Source organism: Sordaria macrospora, chromosome 2, assembly GCF_033870435.1.
Source record: "Sordaria macrospora chromosome 2, complete sequence".
In the NCBI taxonomy this organism is placed as follows: Eukaryota; Fungi; Ascomycota; class Sordariomycetes; order Sordariales; family Sordariaceae; genus Sordaria; species Sordaria macrospora.
In genome coordinates this window covers 893764-909683 of record NC_089372.1, presented here as the reverse complement: position 1 = coordinate 909683, position 15920 = coordinate 893764, and the positions used below count along the sequence as shown (strand labels likewise).

General features: G+C 51.3%; 4 protein-coding genes across 4 annotated transcripts; 1 reads left to right on the top strand and 3 right to left on the bottom strand.

Moving 5' to 3' along the window:
• Nucleotides 1-975: 975 nt before the first annotated feature.
• SMAC4_09419 (uncharacterized protein) lies at nt 976-3579 on the bottom strand (the record flags this gene model as incomplete). Its single annotated transcript, XM_066090947.1, has 2 exons — nt 2187-3579; nt 976-2133 (listed from the first exon to the last, which is right to left on the bottom strand). The coding sequence occupies exons 1-2, from the start codon at nt 3555-3557 to the stop codon at nt 976-978; spliced, it is 2529 nt and encodes an 842-aa protein (XP_065946006.1). The 5' UTR covers nt 3558-3579.
• Nucleotides 3580-3587: 8 nt separating this feature from the next.
• On the bottom strand, nt 3588-5158 carry SMAC4_05604 (uncharacterized protein; the record flags this gene model as incomplete). The annotated part of the gene is made up of 2 exons (XM_066090322.1): nt 4191-5158; nt 3588-4145 (listed from the first exon to the last, which is right to left on the bottom strand). The coding sequence occupies exons 1-2, from the start codon at nt 4827-4829 to the stop codon at nt 3588-3590; spliced, it is 1197 nt and encodes a 398-aa protein (XP_065946005.1). The 5' UTR covers nt 4830-5158.
• A 397-nt stretch (nt 5159-5555) lies between these two features.
• SMAC4_05603 (uncharacterized protein) lies at nt 5556-6415 on the bottom strand (the record flags this gene model as incomplete). Its single annotated transcript, XM_003349272.1, has 2 exons — nt 5556-5906; nt 5975-6415. 2 exons carry the CDS (start codon nt 6413-6415, stop codon nt 5556-5558), a joined length of 792 nt encoding a protein of 263 aa, XP_003349320.1.
• Nucleotides 6416-13245: 6830 nt separating this feature from the next.
• SMAC4_13203 (uncharacterized protein) lies at nt 13246-13610 on the top strand (the record flags this gene model as incomplete). The annotated part of the gene is made up of 2 exons (XM_066091313.1): nt 13246-13343; nt 13400-13610. 2 exons carry the CDS (start codon nt 13246-13248, stop codon nt 13608-13610), a joined length of 309 nt encoding a protein of 102 aa, XP_065946004.1.
• Between the last annotated feature and the right edge of the window lie 2310 nt (nt 13611-15920).

Genomic DNA, 15920 nt, shown 5'->3' with positions numbered 1-15920 from the left:
TGGTTGAATATGCTGGTGGCACATCCAGAATCGTAGAAAACCTTGTCCCGTGTATTGTCGTTATTGTTGATGTTGTATACCTTGAGAGCCTGTTGGATTTTAGCGTTTTTATTGGCTACGGGCTCTACCAAAAATCCTGATTGTCATCGGAATCAAAATCGTCACGGCTTAATGTCATGAAGTTGTTGATACTTCCTTACAGAAGGGAGCTTTTTGATGAGGGATGGGTAAGGCCATTGTTCGTGTCAGCTGCTGTTACACGGACATATGCCACACTCCTGATGTCATACGAGAAAGACCTACATGTATGCAGATCGCTAGATGCCTTGGAGCCTCAGGTGACAAGGACCCGTACGTACTAGATAGGTACCGTTTCCTTTTGGCATAAGAAGGCCTTGAAGCCCAGCCTTCCCCTAGAGGTTGAAAGGATCAACAAGGCCTTCGAGACCAAAGTAGTTTATTAGCTGAATTGAACTACTGTTCCAAGCCCAGAACACTGCCCTTGTCACAGTACCATAGTACCAACCTTGGCCATGACTAGGCAGTCACGGGCTAATCTATGATATCTGATCCGCACAGGCACCCGCAGAAGGAGGATGAAGAGATGGAATAGTCTTGCCTTCTCGTAATAGAACGTCATCTCAATATCAGTAGAAGATGCTAGAATTTGTATGGTTCTTATAAATTTGCCTATCCTCCCATACCCTTCTGGTGGCACGCTAGAAAAATGAAATAGAGGGAAAGTGTGATGGCACAGCTGGCCAGCACCTGTTGGCATCTGGGATCTGGGCTTCGATCTCATCTGTCATTACTTCCTTGCATATAAGAACCCTTCTCTCCTTCCATCCGATGTATCTAGGTTCCTCTTTCTTCCTCATCTTTAATATCTTATTACATTCGTATGAACCTTTTGGCGCCTCGGCCCATAATTCTACGTGCCATGACACAAAGTAGTTGGGAGAGACTTAGAATACATTATATGTCTCGCGAGAAACCGATAAATGAAACCTGTCCCGTTGCGCTGCCAATGAATATTATCCGCTCTTGGAAGACGGAGCAAAAGGCTCGGCGTTCTGGTGGCAGCCAGAGTACATTCTGGCCGTTGCAAGTAATCCAAGACCCATTTGATCCTAAGTTATAGCCATGTCTCTCTGGATTATCGAACACAACTTGGCTTTCAGCAGTCAGTGTAGCTATATCAATACGTCCAACGTTGGTAAGTAAATAACGGTTAGTATGGTCAAAAGATATGTACTTTGCTGTAGTGCCGATATTAAAGGTTTGGAGACAGCTCCCCGACGCCGCATCCCAGATCTTGATCGTGTCATCGTCCGCACCGGATGCGAGCCGCTGACCATCGGGCGAAAATGCTACCGACTGAACCGAATTGCTATGGTCTTCCAAGGTTTGGAGACAGCTCCCCGACGCCGCATCCCAGATATTGATCGTGTGATCGGCCGCACCGGATGCGAGCCGCTGGCCATCAGGCGAAAAAGCCACCGAGAAAACCACATTGCTATGGCCTTCCAAGGTTTGGAGACAGCTCCCCGACGCCGCATCCCAGATCTTGATCGTGCGATCGCCCGCACCGGATGCGAGCCGCTGGCCATCAGGCGAAAAAGCCACTGAGCAAACCACATTGCTATGGCCTTCCAAGGTTTGGAGACAGCTCCCCGACGCCGCATCCCAGATCTTGATCGTGCAATCGTCCGCACCGGATGCGAGCCGCTGGCCATCGGGCGAAAAGGCCACTGAGCAAACCCCATTGCTATGGCCTTCCAAGATTTGGAGACAGCTCCCCGACGCCGCATCCCAGATCTTGATCGTGCGATCGCCCGCACCGGATGCGAGCCGCTGGCCATCAGGCGAAAAAGCCACTGAGCAAACCACATTGCTATGGCCTTCTAAGGTTTGGAGGCATGCATTCCAATCTGATTCTATAGCCGGCTTACTTCGAATCCAGTCAGGTTCTTCTGCTTTGAAATTGCTCTTTATTAAGCTGCTGGACGGAGCAAACACGAGCGCTGATATATAAGCTTGAAGCGGAGCTTGCTCTATTATCCACCTATAAGATAGAATAAATCGGTGAGCATCCCGAACAAGCTTTGTTAACTGCCACTGATTATTGCCTCCCTATATCTTTAAGTTAGATCGAGTTTCCGGTGCGCAGTAAGTTTCATACTTACTAGTAGGCTCTCGAGCTGTCTAATGGCGATAACACCCTCAGACATAGCTTGGAGTAGACTTAGAGCTTCCAGCCAGTAAAGGTACTTCGTCTTGAGGAATGTATAGACAATCCCGTTGTCCTGTAAAAGATCATTCCGGTTTGTGTGCGTACTGGAAACCAAGTCGCACAGGTGATCAACCCAGTAGACGCACGAGTACCGCACCGTCGCTAGCGGGTTCGGATCCGGTACTTCGACCTTATCTCTCGGAAATCCCGGTGCGCTTAAGCCGTATATATCGCGTCGCAGTGTTGTAGACATGGCATTAAGTGACCTCGAGAAGATGGTATAGTTCATATCTTCTTTCCCTTTAGGGAAGATCCAATCGAAAGCCTCTTGAGAATTTTGGCTGCCTGCTTTATCAGAGACATTAGAAAGCAAGAAGTCCTGGGCTGATTGATGAACAAAATAGACGGTTTGGTCTCGTAAAGTTAGAAATGAACCGCAAAGCCCTATAATATCTTTTAGAGATTCAAGATCGTTGCAAATGGTATTGGGCAACTCGGCGAGAGAGGTTAGTTCTTGAAGGCTGATTGGCCGGCGAACAATTGCAACAACAGCAAGAATGTGCTTGCAGTAATCGGATTCATCGAACTGGCTCATATCCTCTCTCATCCGCGCATATAGAGCATCCAGTCCAGATGGAAACATGCGCAGCTTCTCTTCGGCAAACCCTTTCTGGACCTTCTCAAGCGCTTGACAGACTAACGCCACCCAAAGGAACGTATCTTGCGCGTTGGAGCACAGGTAGTCCTGAACGGTCTTTTTTGTCCTTGGATCATACTTCTTCAGCTCTGCTAGGTCATCCACCTTGTGCAGGATAAATGCATTGACAGCCGCTGCGAAGGATTCCGCATTTAGCTCCAGGGAGACCTTCACTTTATCTGCAGCTTTCTCCAACTGTTCCTCAATTTGCGGCCAATTACGGCTTGAAACGATCCACTTGACTCGAGATCCAGATGATGATTGCTGAGTAATGAAGGCGAGAAGCTGTGGCAGGTCTGTTGTAACGCACTCGTCAAGTGCGTCAATGACTAGGTAGGTCGTTCGGAGGCTTGGGTCTCGTAGGATGTTGGTGAAGATTCTCGACAGGGCGTCCCACGTATTTGCATCTTTGAAGAGGCCTTCGCCTGCACGGTCGTACTCACTGCGCACGTGTGAGAGGATAGATGGCTGCTGGCCAATAAGTAGATAGATTAGGCCGCGCAGTATGGCGGTTGCATTGTTGATGCGATAGTCGGTAGCTTGGCAGAAGAAGTAGGCCACATTGCAATGGCGCGCGTTGGTAGTATTGCCTTGATCCAGCTCATTGATGATGCCGCACAACAACATAGTCTTCCCTTTGCCAGGGTCGCCCTTGATCTAGAGCAGTCGATGCTGTGGGCTGTTACGCCATTGTTGAAAGTTAGCGTTATTGAGGACCCAACGATACGAGTCCTGCAAAAGGCCGCCTTTAGTCCGTTCGATGCGGACTTTATCATCGCGAGGATCGGTAAGGCGCAAGTGCTTCAGGCATTGCTGGTCCTTCTCTGACATGTGCTGTATAACGAGCTGGTTAAGATGAGACGTCACTTGCTGAGCAGTGTATGTCTGGGTGTCGTCTCGGAAGCACTTTTCGGCGTCTTGGATAACCCCCAAGTCAGCATTCCAGTCGTCAAGCTTGACTATATCCCGGAGAAGGGCTAGACCGCGGTTGCGATAGCAAACACAGACACTCTTCATCTGATAGGAGAGGAGCACTTTATAGAGGTCAATAATTTGGATCTCCAATTCGCCTCTCACTCCAGAAAGTTCGCCGATATGGGCGGTAGGGTCCTTGAGAAGGATATTCGACAGGTTCCAGTACCAGTTCATTCTCTTAACAACGTAGTCGATCCCTTTGCGGTTGGCTTCGGTTGCGGTTACAGGATTGGTAAACATCTCTAGAAGTTAGTATGTGAAGTATCGCACTCTAAATAGACGTACCTCTAAAGCAATACAAACGCCAGTCCAGGCGAGCGCGGCTTGGGGCACGGCCTGGATTGCCGCACTTATAATGTTCTTTGCGGATAGAACAATATCCATGGCTACACCAAGGCTTTCTTTCACCTTAGCTTCCTTCTCAGTCTTAGCTAGGCCAGCAATGATAAGCTGATTCATTTGACGGCGCCTGTCCGAGTTGTTTTGGGCAATGATGTTCGGTTGGGATTCGGGCACTGTTAAGTCGGGGCTAGCCTGCAGCTGTCGGGACAGTATCTTCTCGTATGCGTCCACCAATCTGGCCTCTTCTTGTTTGAGGTCATTGTAGGCACGGTCCCAGAGTCGTACGGATAAGCTGGTAGTAATGTCATCTGCATTGGTGGGCGTCTTTATGTTGGCGGCACTAGTAGCTGGAGCGGCTGGGAGGCAGGTAGTGGTATTATCCGCGCCGGCGGACGTCTCTATGTCAGCGGAGCCGGTAGCCGAAGCGGCTGGGAGCCGGGACGCGGATGTAGAGGTGGCGGCGAAGATTTGTTGCAGAGGTGCAAGGCGAGACTGTTCTTGGTCCGTAGAACCTTCCCGATCCTGCGCATTTCCGTGTTGCTTGAGACGCGTCTGGAACCGCGAGTGCAGTCGTCGAATCATTGTAGCGTTGGGGAAGGAACGTCTTAACTGAGGTAGATGAGGCACTCGAGGATGATCGTGTTGTCTTGGAGATAGTGGATGCTATGGTTGATGATCAATGGATTGAGTTTATGGAAGTGCCGGGAATTTCTCTATCCTGCCACTAAGGACACAATAAGGAAAACAAACCAGAGCCCTATGTCTTCTCGAGGCTATGATGGAACATGAGACTCTCTGTGTTGTCACCAAGTGCGAGATGGCTGGCGGCTCCCTCCCAATCACAGGCCAATCACCCAAAGGACATTTCTTTTCTAGAGGCCGGGCATTCTGGACCTAGAGACTTCAGGGCGCCAATCAATAACTCGACTTGGGCGAGGGTCGTGACTTTCTGTCACGGGGTCTACAGGGTTGGCAATACTGTACCCGCAGCGGCCTGGTAGCGTGCACCACTTATAGGGCCGTGGCGCGGGTAGGGCTGTAAATCCGGGAGGAACCTGCAAATTACAGTAGAGCCTAGGCTGCCAGTGCTGTCAACAACCAAGCCGTTGCGATAACCAGTGTCTTTGAGCGGACAATGCATTGATGCCTCACTTGTCATTTCCTTTAGGACCTGTAGGTGCATGGAACCGACGCCAAGCGGCGATCGCACTGACAGTAAGACAAAAGCAGCTGTCCATACTGCCAAAGAAATGCTTTCATTGAAGTCCAAGGTTCAGCTACCGGAAGAGGAGCTTGTACGACCGCGACCTAGGATGGTGCCAGTATACCCGTACCGCGGGTATTGCGCTCTAATAACAGGGCCTCCCCCAAGTGCAGGGAGAGTTCACAGCCGGGGTGGGCGGGGATGGGAGGTGGGACGATGACGGTTCCGTCCGGTCCGGTTATGGTGCGCGTGGATGTGCTTGCGATGCCCGTGACCGTGGTGATGGTGAGGCCTGTGGCTCCCGTGCCCGTGGTCTCTGTGAAAATCTGGGATTGCTGGGCTGGCGCTTCAGGTGTAACCGTGACAGTGGAAGGGGCCGTTACAGGAATGGGAGATTTTTTGTCTGCACCCGTGTCCGCTAAGGAGAGCCTGGCGTAGTATTGAGCCAGAAAGTCCTTTTCGGATTGCGGATGAAACAGGTAAACGGGGTTAGTATACCCCTGGTTTAGATGAACGTATAAACATGGCCAGCGTTGGCCTTGGAACCCTCGGCGTAGGCGTGGACGTGGACGTGGCCTTGGGTTTGAGCCGGCAGACCTCTGCTCATTCCGAATGCGTCGTACATGAATCCGGCTTGTCCGGGAAGTGTTGCAGGAGTGATACCCGCGATCAAACCATGGAGATGTTGGACCCAACCGTATTGCTGTTGGGAATATTGAGTCATCCCGACTCTTCCCAGAAGGACGTTGTTTCCGTTCATGTGCTCCATGTCAGCCACGGGTGATTCAAGAGCGGTTACAAAAACCGGTTGGGAACCAGCCCATCTGATCGAGGTGACCGGCACGGAGACGAATGTCTGCGGGACCGGAGGAGCATGGATGGGCCTTTTGGATGTTGCTTGTGCCGGCCAGTGACCACCTCCGTGGTCCGGTTTGCCAGAGACGTACTCCCGAGTTGGATCCATTAAGGCTGGTGCTAGATTCAGGTCACTTGGATGTTGTGTATATGGCTTCGTTTCCAAAATGTCAAAGAATTTCTCGACTATACGTACGTGATCCGGATTGAGTTCGAGTCCAAAAGTCGGAAGAGGAGAACGAATGTGCGTGGAGTGGTGCGATGTCCGTTCCTATGAGGGTCTTGAAGATTTGACAACTGGCATGTCCAAGTCTGATGATACAAAGATAGGATGTGAATGCGAGAATAAGGCAACCGAAAATCGGGGGATGCCCTGAACTTTTATCTTGGAACACAATCCGTGAAGAAGCTCTCTTCACCTATCACTCCATGTTGGATGAAGTACGAAGAAGTCTTTTCGGGTGAGGTACATTGTTAGATAAGGAGCAAGAATGGACACTCTCCCCAAGGCCCTGATCCACAGCCCTCGTCATGCTCACGGCGAGGGTAGTGGCTCAAAGAAGGAATTGCAAGTAAGTCCTAACTCCCGATCACCTGAACAGGGAAACCGTTGACGGCTCTCGTCAAAAAAACAGGGAAGCTATCCTACTACCACTGCCGATACCACAACAGGTGGAAATAAGGACAGGAGCAGCGGCTTGTTGGCTACGTCCTCTAAGTCTAAAGTGGTGATTGTCCGTGGGAGTTAAGCTATTCCCAGTGACAAGTCGTCTAAGAACTAGGATGTCGAAAAGCTAGGGGGAGAATATCCACGTCATCGCCTTTCGTCGTCGTCGACGAGGAAAGATAGAGAAAGGAAGAGCAAGTTAGAGGAAGGAAAAGTGAGGAAGTTAGACAGAGGTAGAGGAAGGAAGAGGAAGTAGGAGGATATTCATAGGAAGAGAGGGAGTTGAAGGCAGGGGAAGAAAGTTGTCTGTCAGCCTTTGCTACGCCAAGATACTTAGCACACATTATGGAAATAGCACGGCAACCTACAATATGGGGACCCTGGATATGTGTTATACAGCTTTGATGCTGCAATGAAGGATATCCCAAAAAGGCAACCAGAGGGTTCACTTCGGGTAGCGTTTGTTTTGATATCAAGGCTTCTAGCCTCGCTTCGAGCTAAGCCCTATGCAAGTATGCCAGGGGGGCGAGGGTGCTGACACGGGCTCCCACCCAGGCTTAAAGCGATCCCACCCTAGCTGCCGGCTTCTGATCCTAGAGCTGTGGTTGGTTTGTCGCTCTCAACGCCGCCGTCGCCTTGTTTCGCCATCCTGGCATGCAGCTTTCTCAGCCAATCGACTCATCTACAAAAGTGTTGGCGGCTGCGCCAAACACCATGGTTATGACATGCCAGGATGGAAGGGAAGAGGTGGGCTGATGCAGGTTGATGAAGAAGGTAGGTTAAGGCAGGTATATGAAGGAGGTCCATCGTGATCAGTTTGTCGTAGTGTATCACTAAACCGCGATCCAACAAGACAAGAGCGAGAGATTCCCTTGCCACGCTCTCATCAGACTTAGCGACTAATTGTATATACTAGGAATCAATCAAGAATGGTCTTCTGACCGAGTGCAATCTTGGTGTTACCCGTGTAAAAGATCTAGCCGCAGTGTCAGGACGGTCAACTTTTTTCGTAATCCGCCCAATTATATTCATCTTTCGCTTTCAAATTCCCAATGAGTGAGTGAGTGTTGCCTTTTTGGGCAGGCCGCTTCCTCCGTTTTTGCTTCCCTAGCCGTCCCTGGCTTCCGCGTTGCGTAGCAAAGTACTAGCTTAGAGCGGATATGACACTTCTATAACCGGATGTAGCAGTCGGAATCATCCGTGGGTTCGGATATAGGAAGTACATACACAACGTAGGGTTTTATTTTGCGCCGTCTGACCAAAGACGGAACCTTTCCTCGGATCTTCCTCGTGCTCAGATGGGACGTAACCGCTCTAAAGAGGTAGATGGCCTAGATACACAGCCCGAGAGCACCAGCCAGATCAGGCCGAGGCCCAGACCACACTGCCCAGGCCAGGCTACATGTCCACACCGACCGCCCATCTAGGCCGCCCATGCGGCCCAGGCCACGGAGATACCCATCACGTTATCGGATAAGGCTACCTTACATACCCACGAGCCTCTCCCCGAGATGCTACTCTAGACGGATCACGGAACTGACGGAAAGGAAGGCAACATCCGTCGTAGGCGGTTCCCTAGTTCCTCCGTCAGCTCCTTGGCTCCCTAGTGTTCTAGTTCCCGCATATGCAGATGTCGTGCTTACGGGGGTAAGACATCCATTGGAGAAGTCAAGGTAAGGCAGGCAGGGAAGGCAAGGAGTAAGCGAACAGGTGGTTCGGCTTGTGACCCTATTCGGACCCTTCCCGCCTTTCCAGACCCTGGTTGGACCTGCTCGGGATCTGGTCAGGATGTGGTCGGATAACTAAGGAGAGTAATAGCGAGTTGACGAGCGCGATCTCTCATCTGATCAGATGCTTGGCGACGGGCGGGTAAGGGTTCCCTTGGTGACGTTACTTTTCAGATTTCCCGGATGGAGAATGCCGAGCGGATGATCCGTGGGTGGCAGCCCAATGAACAGGTCATGGTAAGGGATGTGTATGTAGTGTAGTTGGGTAGCTATCTTGGGGTTCCCTTCCGGAGTAAGGTATGGGATGGGATAGGGCATCCGCCGGAGGATCTCACGGGATGTGAGCGGGACGAAGACGGGATGAGGTTGAAGTAAAGTTTGCGACTGGAATGCCCGCCCCGATGTTGTGACCATGTGCTCTGCTCCCACGTTCCGCAACATGAGTTGCGGTTGGTGGAGTGAATAGGTTGTGGGAATGGGCGGGTAAGCGGCTGGGTTGACGTGACCGTCAAGACCGGTTCCATAAGTGGGAAAGAATACCAACAGACCGATGCTTTTCCTATCTTGTGTATCCATCCCTTACCTACCCATCAACCAACATCTGCGCGGGTGTACTACCCACCCAGCCCTGGATTGAGGGAAATAGTCGAGTGTCAAAGTAAAACATGGCAACTTGTAGGTTGGAGGGTACGAACGGACAGACGTACCTCAACCCATCACAGAACCGCATTAACCGCGGTTTCAGCGCTTCAACCCGCTTCTCTCCCCGTTCCCGACGTCATACCAGATGATCAGCCTCATGGCATGACACCCGAACCACCTCTGCTCTGCAATCGCCGCATCATCCGACCGAATCGAGCCAGTCCAGTCGGCCAGTCCGGTTCCGGTCACCGACTTCAGGCAGATGAAAGGTCTGGCTCCAACCCATCTCTTGTTCCCCCCACGTAATTTGGGGCCCAAAGGTCGCCTTACCTGCTTACTGTTACTCAAACCCGGAAGATGAAGAGGGAAGATAATAACTGATGCAAAGCAGACCGGTCGAGCGCGGTTGCCTTGTGATCGTCTTGTCTGGTTTGATGAGCCTTGTCAGTCATGAAGATCATCCATCCGAATTGCCTGTGACCCAGCACTCATCCTTCAGGACACTGTCCTATTATTTGTCTCTCCACTCGGGGTATTGCCCATCCACCCGGTGCTTCGGAGTGACTTACTCCGCACACTGGAAGAGCTGAAGAAAAAGCGCAGGAAAGATCATGCATTTTCCATCAATCCCATCCAATTGTCGCCTCGTCACTTGAAACTATCAACTCAAGCCCACGGCTCTTAAGTCCTCTGGCTGGAGCGCTAGTGCCTTTTGTTCCCAATCCCGTTATCCGACCGAGTGGAATGCTAATGGGTTGGTTGGTTGGGTAAATGACCCGGCGCTGGCCGAGGCCTTGATTCGTGCCGCCGGCGTCTTGGGAGTCAAGATTATGGACACAGTGCTTCATGTCAACAGACATGACTTTCCCTCTTGCGCATGTTAGCCAGCTGCTAGCTGTATGCATGCGAATAGTAACTACTGAGCTTGCATCTCGCAGATGCCCACTGTATGAGATGCAGGTGGTCTCTTTGCTTTTTCAAGTGAGACTGTGTTGAGCGTCAAAGAGAAGAAGAGGATCAATGCTGAAGAATGGGGAGAAAAATGAGACAAGCATGGAACACTGACAGCGCGTGGTGACGGCAAGGATAGAGTAGAAACTCAATGTAGCCGTAAGTCGTCAACAATGCCCATTGTAGTCGTTTCTGTAGTTCCCCCCTTTCTCCTTTCTACACTGTAGAGGGCAGAATACCACGGCATTTGAATTTGCGGCTTCTCCTTCCTTTTTTCTTCCCGCCCTTCCCTCGAAACCGCCATTTTAATCAATGTAGGGCAGCGTCCAGACCCTGTAGGTAATCGGTCTTTATCCCGTAATGTATTTCGAAGTCACATCCAGACACTGTAGGGGTACTGCACACGAAGCCGGGGAATGAGAGCATGGGAACTCACAAGGTTGACCGGTGAGTTGTGCCGCCAACCGAATGTCGAGTCCTACTTCTGGTCGGCAGGTAGCCGAAACTCGTGCGGGAAGGGAAGCTGCCAAGATAATCCTTCGAAAATGTAGAAAGATGGATGGCGAATGGGGACTGCCAAGGTCGAAATGTGCTGAGTATGCATCCGGGTGAGAAACTTTGGTTCACTTCAGCCCTTGTTTCCACTCCCACATCCAGTGCTAAGCGCCCTGAATTATGTGCTTATCCTCGTTATAGCATGCCGCCATGCTCGAATTTCGATAAGCCTGTCCCGCCCCATCGGTGTGATTATACGGAGCAACAACCGAAACAGGATGTTATGCCATGGTGACGCGCCCAGAACAATTCAACCGCCTGGTAAAAACTCACTGACCATACCAGCCCGTGATCCCCAGCAAGAGCTGCCTGGTAGATGTATAGACGAAAAACCCAACAACGACGCTCATCATGCCAGGCAGCTTGCTTGTTTCAAGAGCCTGGTGGAGTGGGCGTAGCGACTGAACGATGTGTAACAAGCGGCTCTTGGGCAAGGGCAAGGTGTCTTCTGAAGCCCTTGGGCGTGGTGTGTGCGTGAGACATTTAGGTGTCAGTATTACACACCCCACACGAAGGCCAAGTAAGATAATGCAGGTGTAGTGAGGACAATGGACTGGGAGTTGATAGTAGCTTGGCTCTTAAAGCTTATTGACGAGTGAGGTGACCGACACATGACGAAGCTTCTATGTGAACGTACACATGTCTAGTTAAGTGACACCTGACTTGTCACAAATTGATCGGTGTGCTAAAACCTGCATCGAAAATCGTGAGAGTTGCAACCTTGAACAATCGCTGAAGAGCGAGGCAGCCGCAAAAACCCGGAAACCCCAGGTTGTTGACGGGGAGATGTCGAGTATGGGCTGATTGAGTGCATCACTCCTCTCGAATGGTTGATGAGAAGCACTGCATACCCATGCTAGGAGATATAAGGGACGGAACGGTAGGCAATGCCGAAAGGTAGATCCTACGGGACACGGGGCCATAGGGGCTGGAAAGCGATAAACTGGACACAGGGCCTTACAGGGCGCAAGTATGTATCCCCCGAGAACATGGCTCAAGGGATACAGCCCGCGCTTCCTGGCTGCTCGACTGATAAGGACTATTGTGGAAGTTCCCAGATTTTCTTGAGGGTTTCTGGAGACCTCAATGGTATGGTCAAGCAGGAAGAAGGGAGAAAGGGTAGAATATTGCCTGAAGGAATAGCGGGGAACGAACAAGGTTGGGGAAGTTGGGGCAATATCCGGCCTCACCATCCCAGTCATAAGTGACCTTATCCGCTGCCTTCGGTATGAGCCGCATCTTACTGGCAGGCCTGTTTCGAGAGGGGATGTGCGTGTGCTTGATGAGACAGTATCCAAATGTCTTGACTCTAGTGTTGTATCATGGCTTGGTATAGAAGCCACATGTGGACAGTTTGAGCCCGATCGACTTCTCACTGTACTGACATGGAATAGGTCGATGGAGGAGAGCATTGGCAGTCTTTTCCAAGCTCGACATTGGTCCCAATAGTGAAAGCTACGGTGGGTAGGTAATTGAACTGATGTTAAGGTAGCAGGAGTCGGTCTGTTGGGCGCTCTCTGTCCGCATTTCCGCGTGTTACTGGAGGAAGTGTATGCACGCATCCGATGTTATTGTTGTCCAGCCCAAGTCCACATTAGTATGCCGACATAAGTAAGCCAGACTATGAACTTTTCCAATCAGGGCTGTAATAAAGTTCTTGTTGCCATTCGATGCACCGCTCAGAGCCGGGTAGCTGCAGCGTCCAATGCAATGTGCGGGATCGCGGACTCGGTGAGATGAATTACATCTTGCTTGGGGTAATCTTTCGCTCGACTTTGAAGCATGCCGAGAGGAAAGCCCATGTTTCTGCTGCAAAGAACAGGATGAGCACAACCGAGACAAGGCGGGAGACGCCTTCCAGAAGAGGAGCTAGGGCAGTTTCTGATACAGGGTCGAACCTGAACACTCTTACTGCGCTGGCAACATTGGCCCGTCTCTCGTGTGCCCTCGGCCCAACCGCAATGTGCTTGAGTGCCATGGTACCGGCCAAAGGGCGCCGATGGTCCAACATACCCTCCATCTCGGAGCGGCAGCATCATAACCGGTCAACCACGTTGATCAGCAGACCCCTCTGGAACGGCTTCGGGTCTGGGATAGGAATACCAGACACCGGCGTAGACAATACTACGTCAGGATATGGCGCAAAGGTTGGTGTCTAGCGGTGAGGTGGTGTCTCTGTGTAAGTCATAATCGTTTGCATCTGAAGACCCCGAGTGCGTGCCGTGGTTCACAACTATAAGAATTCCGCCCATCCGACGCCGTGTTCTGTCTGCCTCATTAGTCTCCAGCCTGACAAGATAATTTCATCTTACTACCAACCTCTTTACCATTGGTTAAACGACTCGCCATATACCGCACAGAATAGCCCCATCTTGCACATCAACAAAGTTCATCATCATGACTAGCCACCAGCCCGAAAGCTGTGGATGCGTTTTGGTCAACGGACGGAGGGTATATTTCGACACTTGCCATGCTTGCGCTGGCAGTATGCGCCAGTTAGTGTTAACACTTGAACTTCCTACACTCTGGACTTGATGCTGACGATCTAAAGGTGGTGTGGAAGTTGTCACAATGGAATGATCTCGTTAGCTTGCGACCATGGCGCTCAGACCCCATCGCCATACCATTTCAGCGGTGCCGCTCCTGGTGGTTCTGGAGGCAATGGTGGATACCACGACGGGCGCGGTGGTCGTAGTGGTGGGCGATGCGGTGACCATGGTGGCTGGGCACCAACATCTCATGGACACGGACGCGCCGCCTAGTGTGATGGGGAGAGAAGGGTGCTAAAGGTCTCGGGATGTACAAACAACAAGACAAAGCTGTGCTGACGTTAGGCTAAGGGCGGGAGTACAAGGTTATGTTGTGTTTGGCAAGGTGTTTTGGGGTTTGTGCTTTGATCAGGGTCTTGGATGTTTTGATACCTCTTTTTGTTTTCCATTTGCAAGGGTTGAAGGGTTGGGGTTCTGGTTCTGGTTCTCGTGTCTTCTTTTCCCTCTTTCCCCTTTCCCCCCTTTCTTTTCTGCAGGCGTCCAGGATGCTGCACAGGATTTCTTTGTTGGCTTCAGATCAGTTGATCTGGCATTACGCTGCGTCGCGTTGCGTGCGTCAGGCTGCGGCCCCGAGCCTGCAGCCTAGCCACGAAGGAGCAGTAGAAAAGGAGTCATTCGTTAGGCATATTCCGTATCAGCCGAATACTATTTGAACCCTCGGTTGGAGCCGAGAGGGTCATCAGGTTCTCCTTAGACACACTACCACCTGTCGTTCTGAATGGCTCAGTACCACCCATGTCAACGCTTCTGCTAGCAGCCGCATTCCCGTGTCTTGGTTTATTCCATGGGAATACGAAATGGTTCATCGGGCCTTGCTGGGTGATCGCGCGAGGGAGCGGTACCATGCATGCATACCAGGACGCTGTTCTTTGATATCGGTTGCTTGCATCACCGGTAGTTTTGCAGAAAAGGGACGGCCAACTCGCTGAGATGGTAGGGGTAAACCACATGCAGTTTTGGCCGTCGTTCTCACAAGGACCCAAGGCTACAAGGCTAACAGGTTCGTAGGTTTTGCGATTCAGACGAAGCTCGATGAAGGACAAAGTCGTGGGTGTAGAACCGCTCGTTGTACAACCCGGTGGCCAACTGTGCTTCCAGTGAGACCGGGCATTCACTGAGTGACCAGAGTTGTGCTGCCCAGCACCCGAATCCTCGGTTCGCCTTGTATGGGAGACAAAACGCGTCCAGTCAGCTGTTCCGAGTGCTACCTGAGGTGTGGCCTCACCGCAAGTCCGAAGGTTGAGTTCGGAACGGAAACCGAGCATGTGTGCTTCTCGAGATGCTTGGATTCATCCCAAGTTCGGACATGGAACGAAACCGACAAGTAGCACAGCGATGGCGGGCGACATGACGCAGGTCGCTGAGAGGAGACGATCGGGCAAATAAAAGTCCAGTGCGGGAATGGTGCCCCGTGGAAGTTGGTTGACCATGCTGATAACCGGGAGAAGCCGAAAGCTCTGGCGGAATCGGGTACCCGTACCACACTCGGGCGCCGAGAAAGGATCCAACAGTTGGACGTCCACCGCAAAGACGGGTTCTGAGACGCAAACAGCCGTTTATGGAGTTTGAGGATTGGCGACTTGTGTGTGTTCGTCAGGCCGGACTCACTTGCGCGGGAAAAATGGGATCTAGATAGGTCAGTCTCCACATGTGCTCTCGGGGGTCAATCAGTGATATTCCACCCACTCACTTACAAGAGAACTGTCCACGGAGCAAAGTAGGACTATAGGGTGTCGGTAGTACAGAAGCAGGGCCCACTCGCGCTTAAAGTTGCAGGCCCCGGCAGACGTTGACCAACAGAGAGCGAATATTGATAGGTTGCTGAACGGACATCGACGACCGGTGGTACAGGACACTCTATCACAGGCCAACTTGGGAGGCGGGGGACGGGAGGCGGAAGGCAAGGGAAACAACGCATCTGGTACTCGCGGTTTGCCATAGACCTCATCACCAATCAATGAGAAGCTGGAGGTGTCGAAGTAGCATGTCCAAGACGGATATGGATAATGACGGCATCAAGTGCAACGAGCGGGTGTTTCGTGTACATGGCGTCTCGCGGCATCAAGGTGGACACTGGGAATTTGCTGGACGACGAGGGAACAGAGGCCTTGAAGGAGGACTGTGTGCTGAATTGGGGATGGTGCTATTTTTGGATTTATGAGTAGAAGAAGACAGAAGTAGGGGTGAATTATGGGTATGGAGAGGATCCAAGCCTTGAGAATAGCGAAGATGAGTAGAAAAAGTCCATGTTGAAGTCTTGCTGTTGGAGTTGGTTGAGATGGAATGAAAGAACGTTGAAGTTGATAAAACAGAATTGCTGTTGCTGGTTGGTCGAGGACGTGTTAGTGGACGGTCCCGGCAGGCAATTCAACAACAACTGCTGACATACAGTAGAGACCCTAGTAAATGCAACCCTCAGTAAATGCAAGTCCATACAAAATTGCCTATTAAATGCAAGCATATTAGCGGCCGAGATTAGCTAGTTTGTATGTAAGTGAGACCTTAGTAAATGCAAGATGTCTA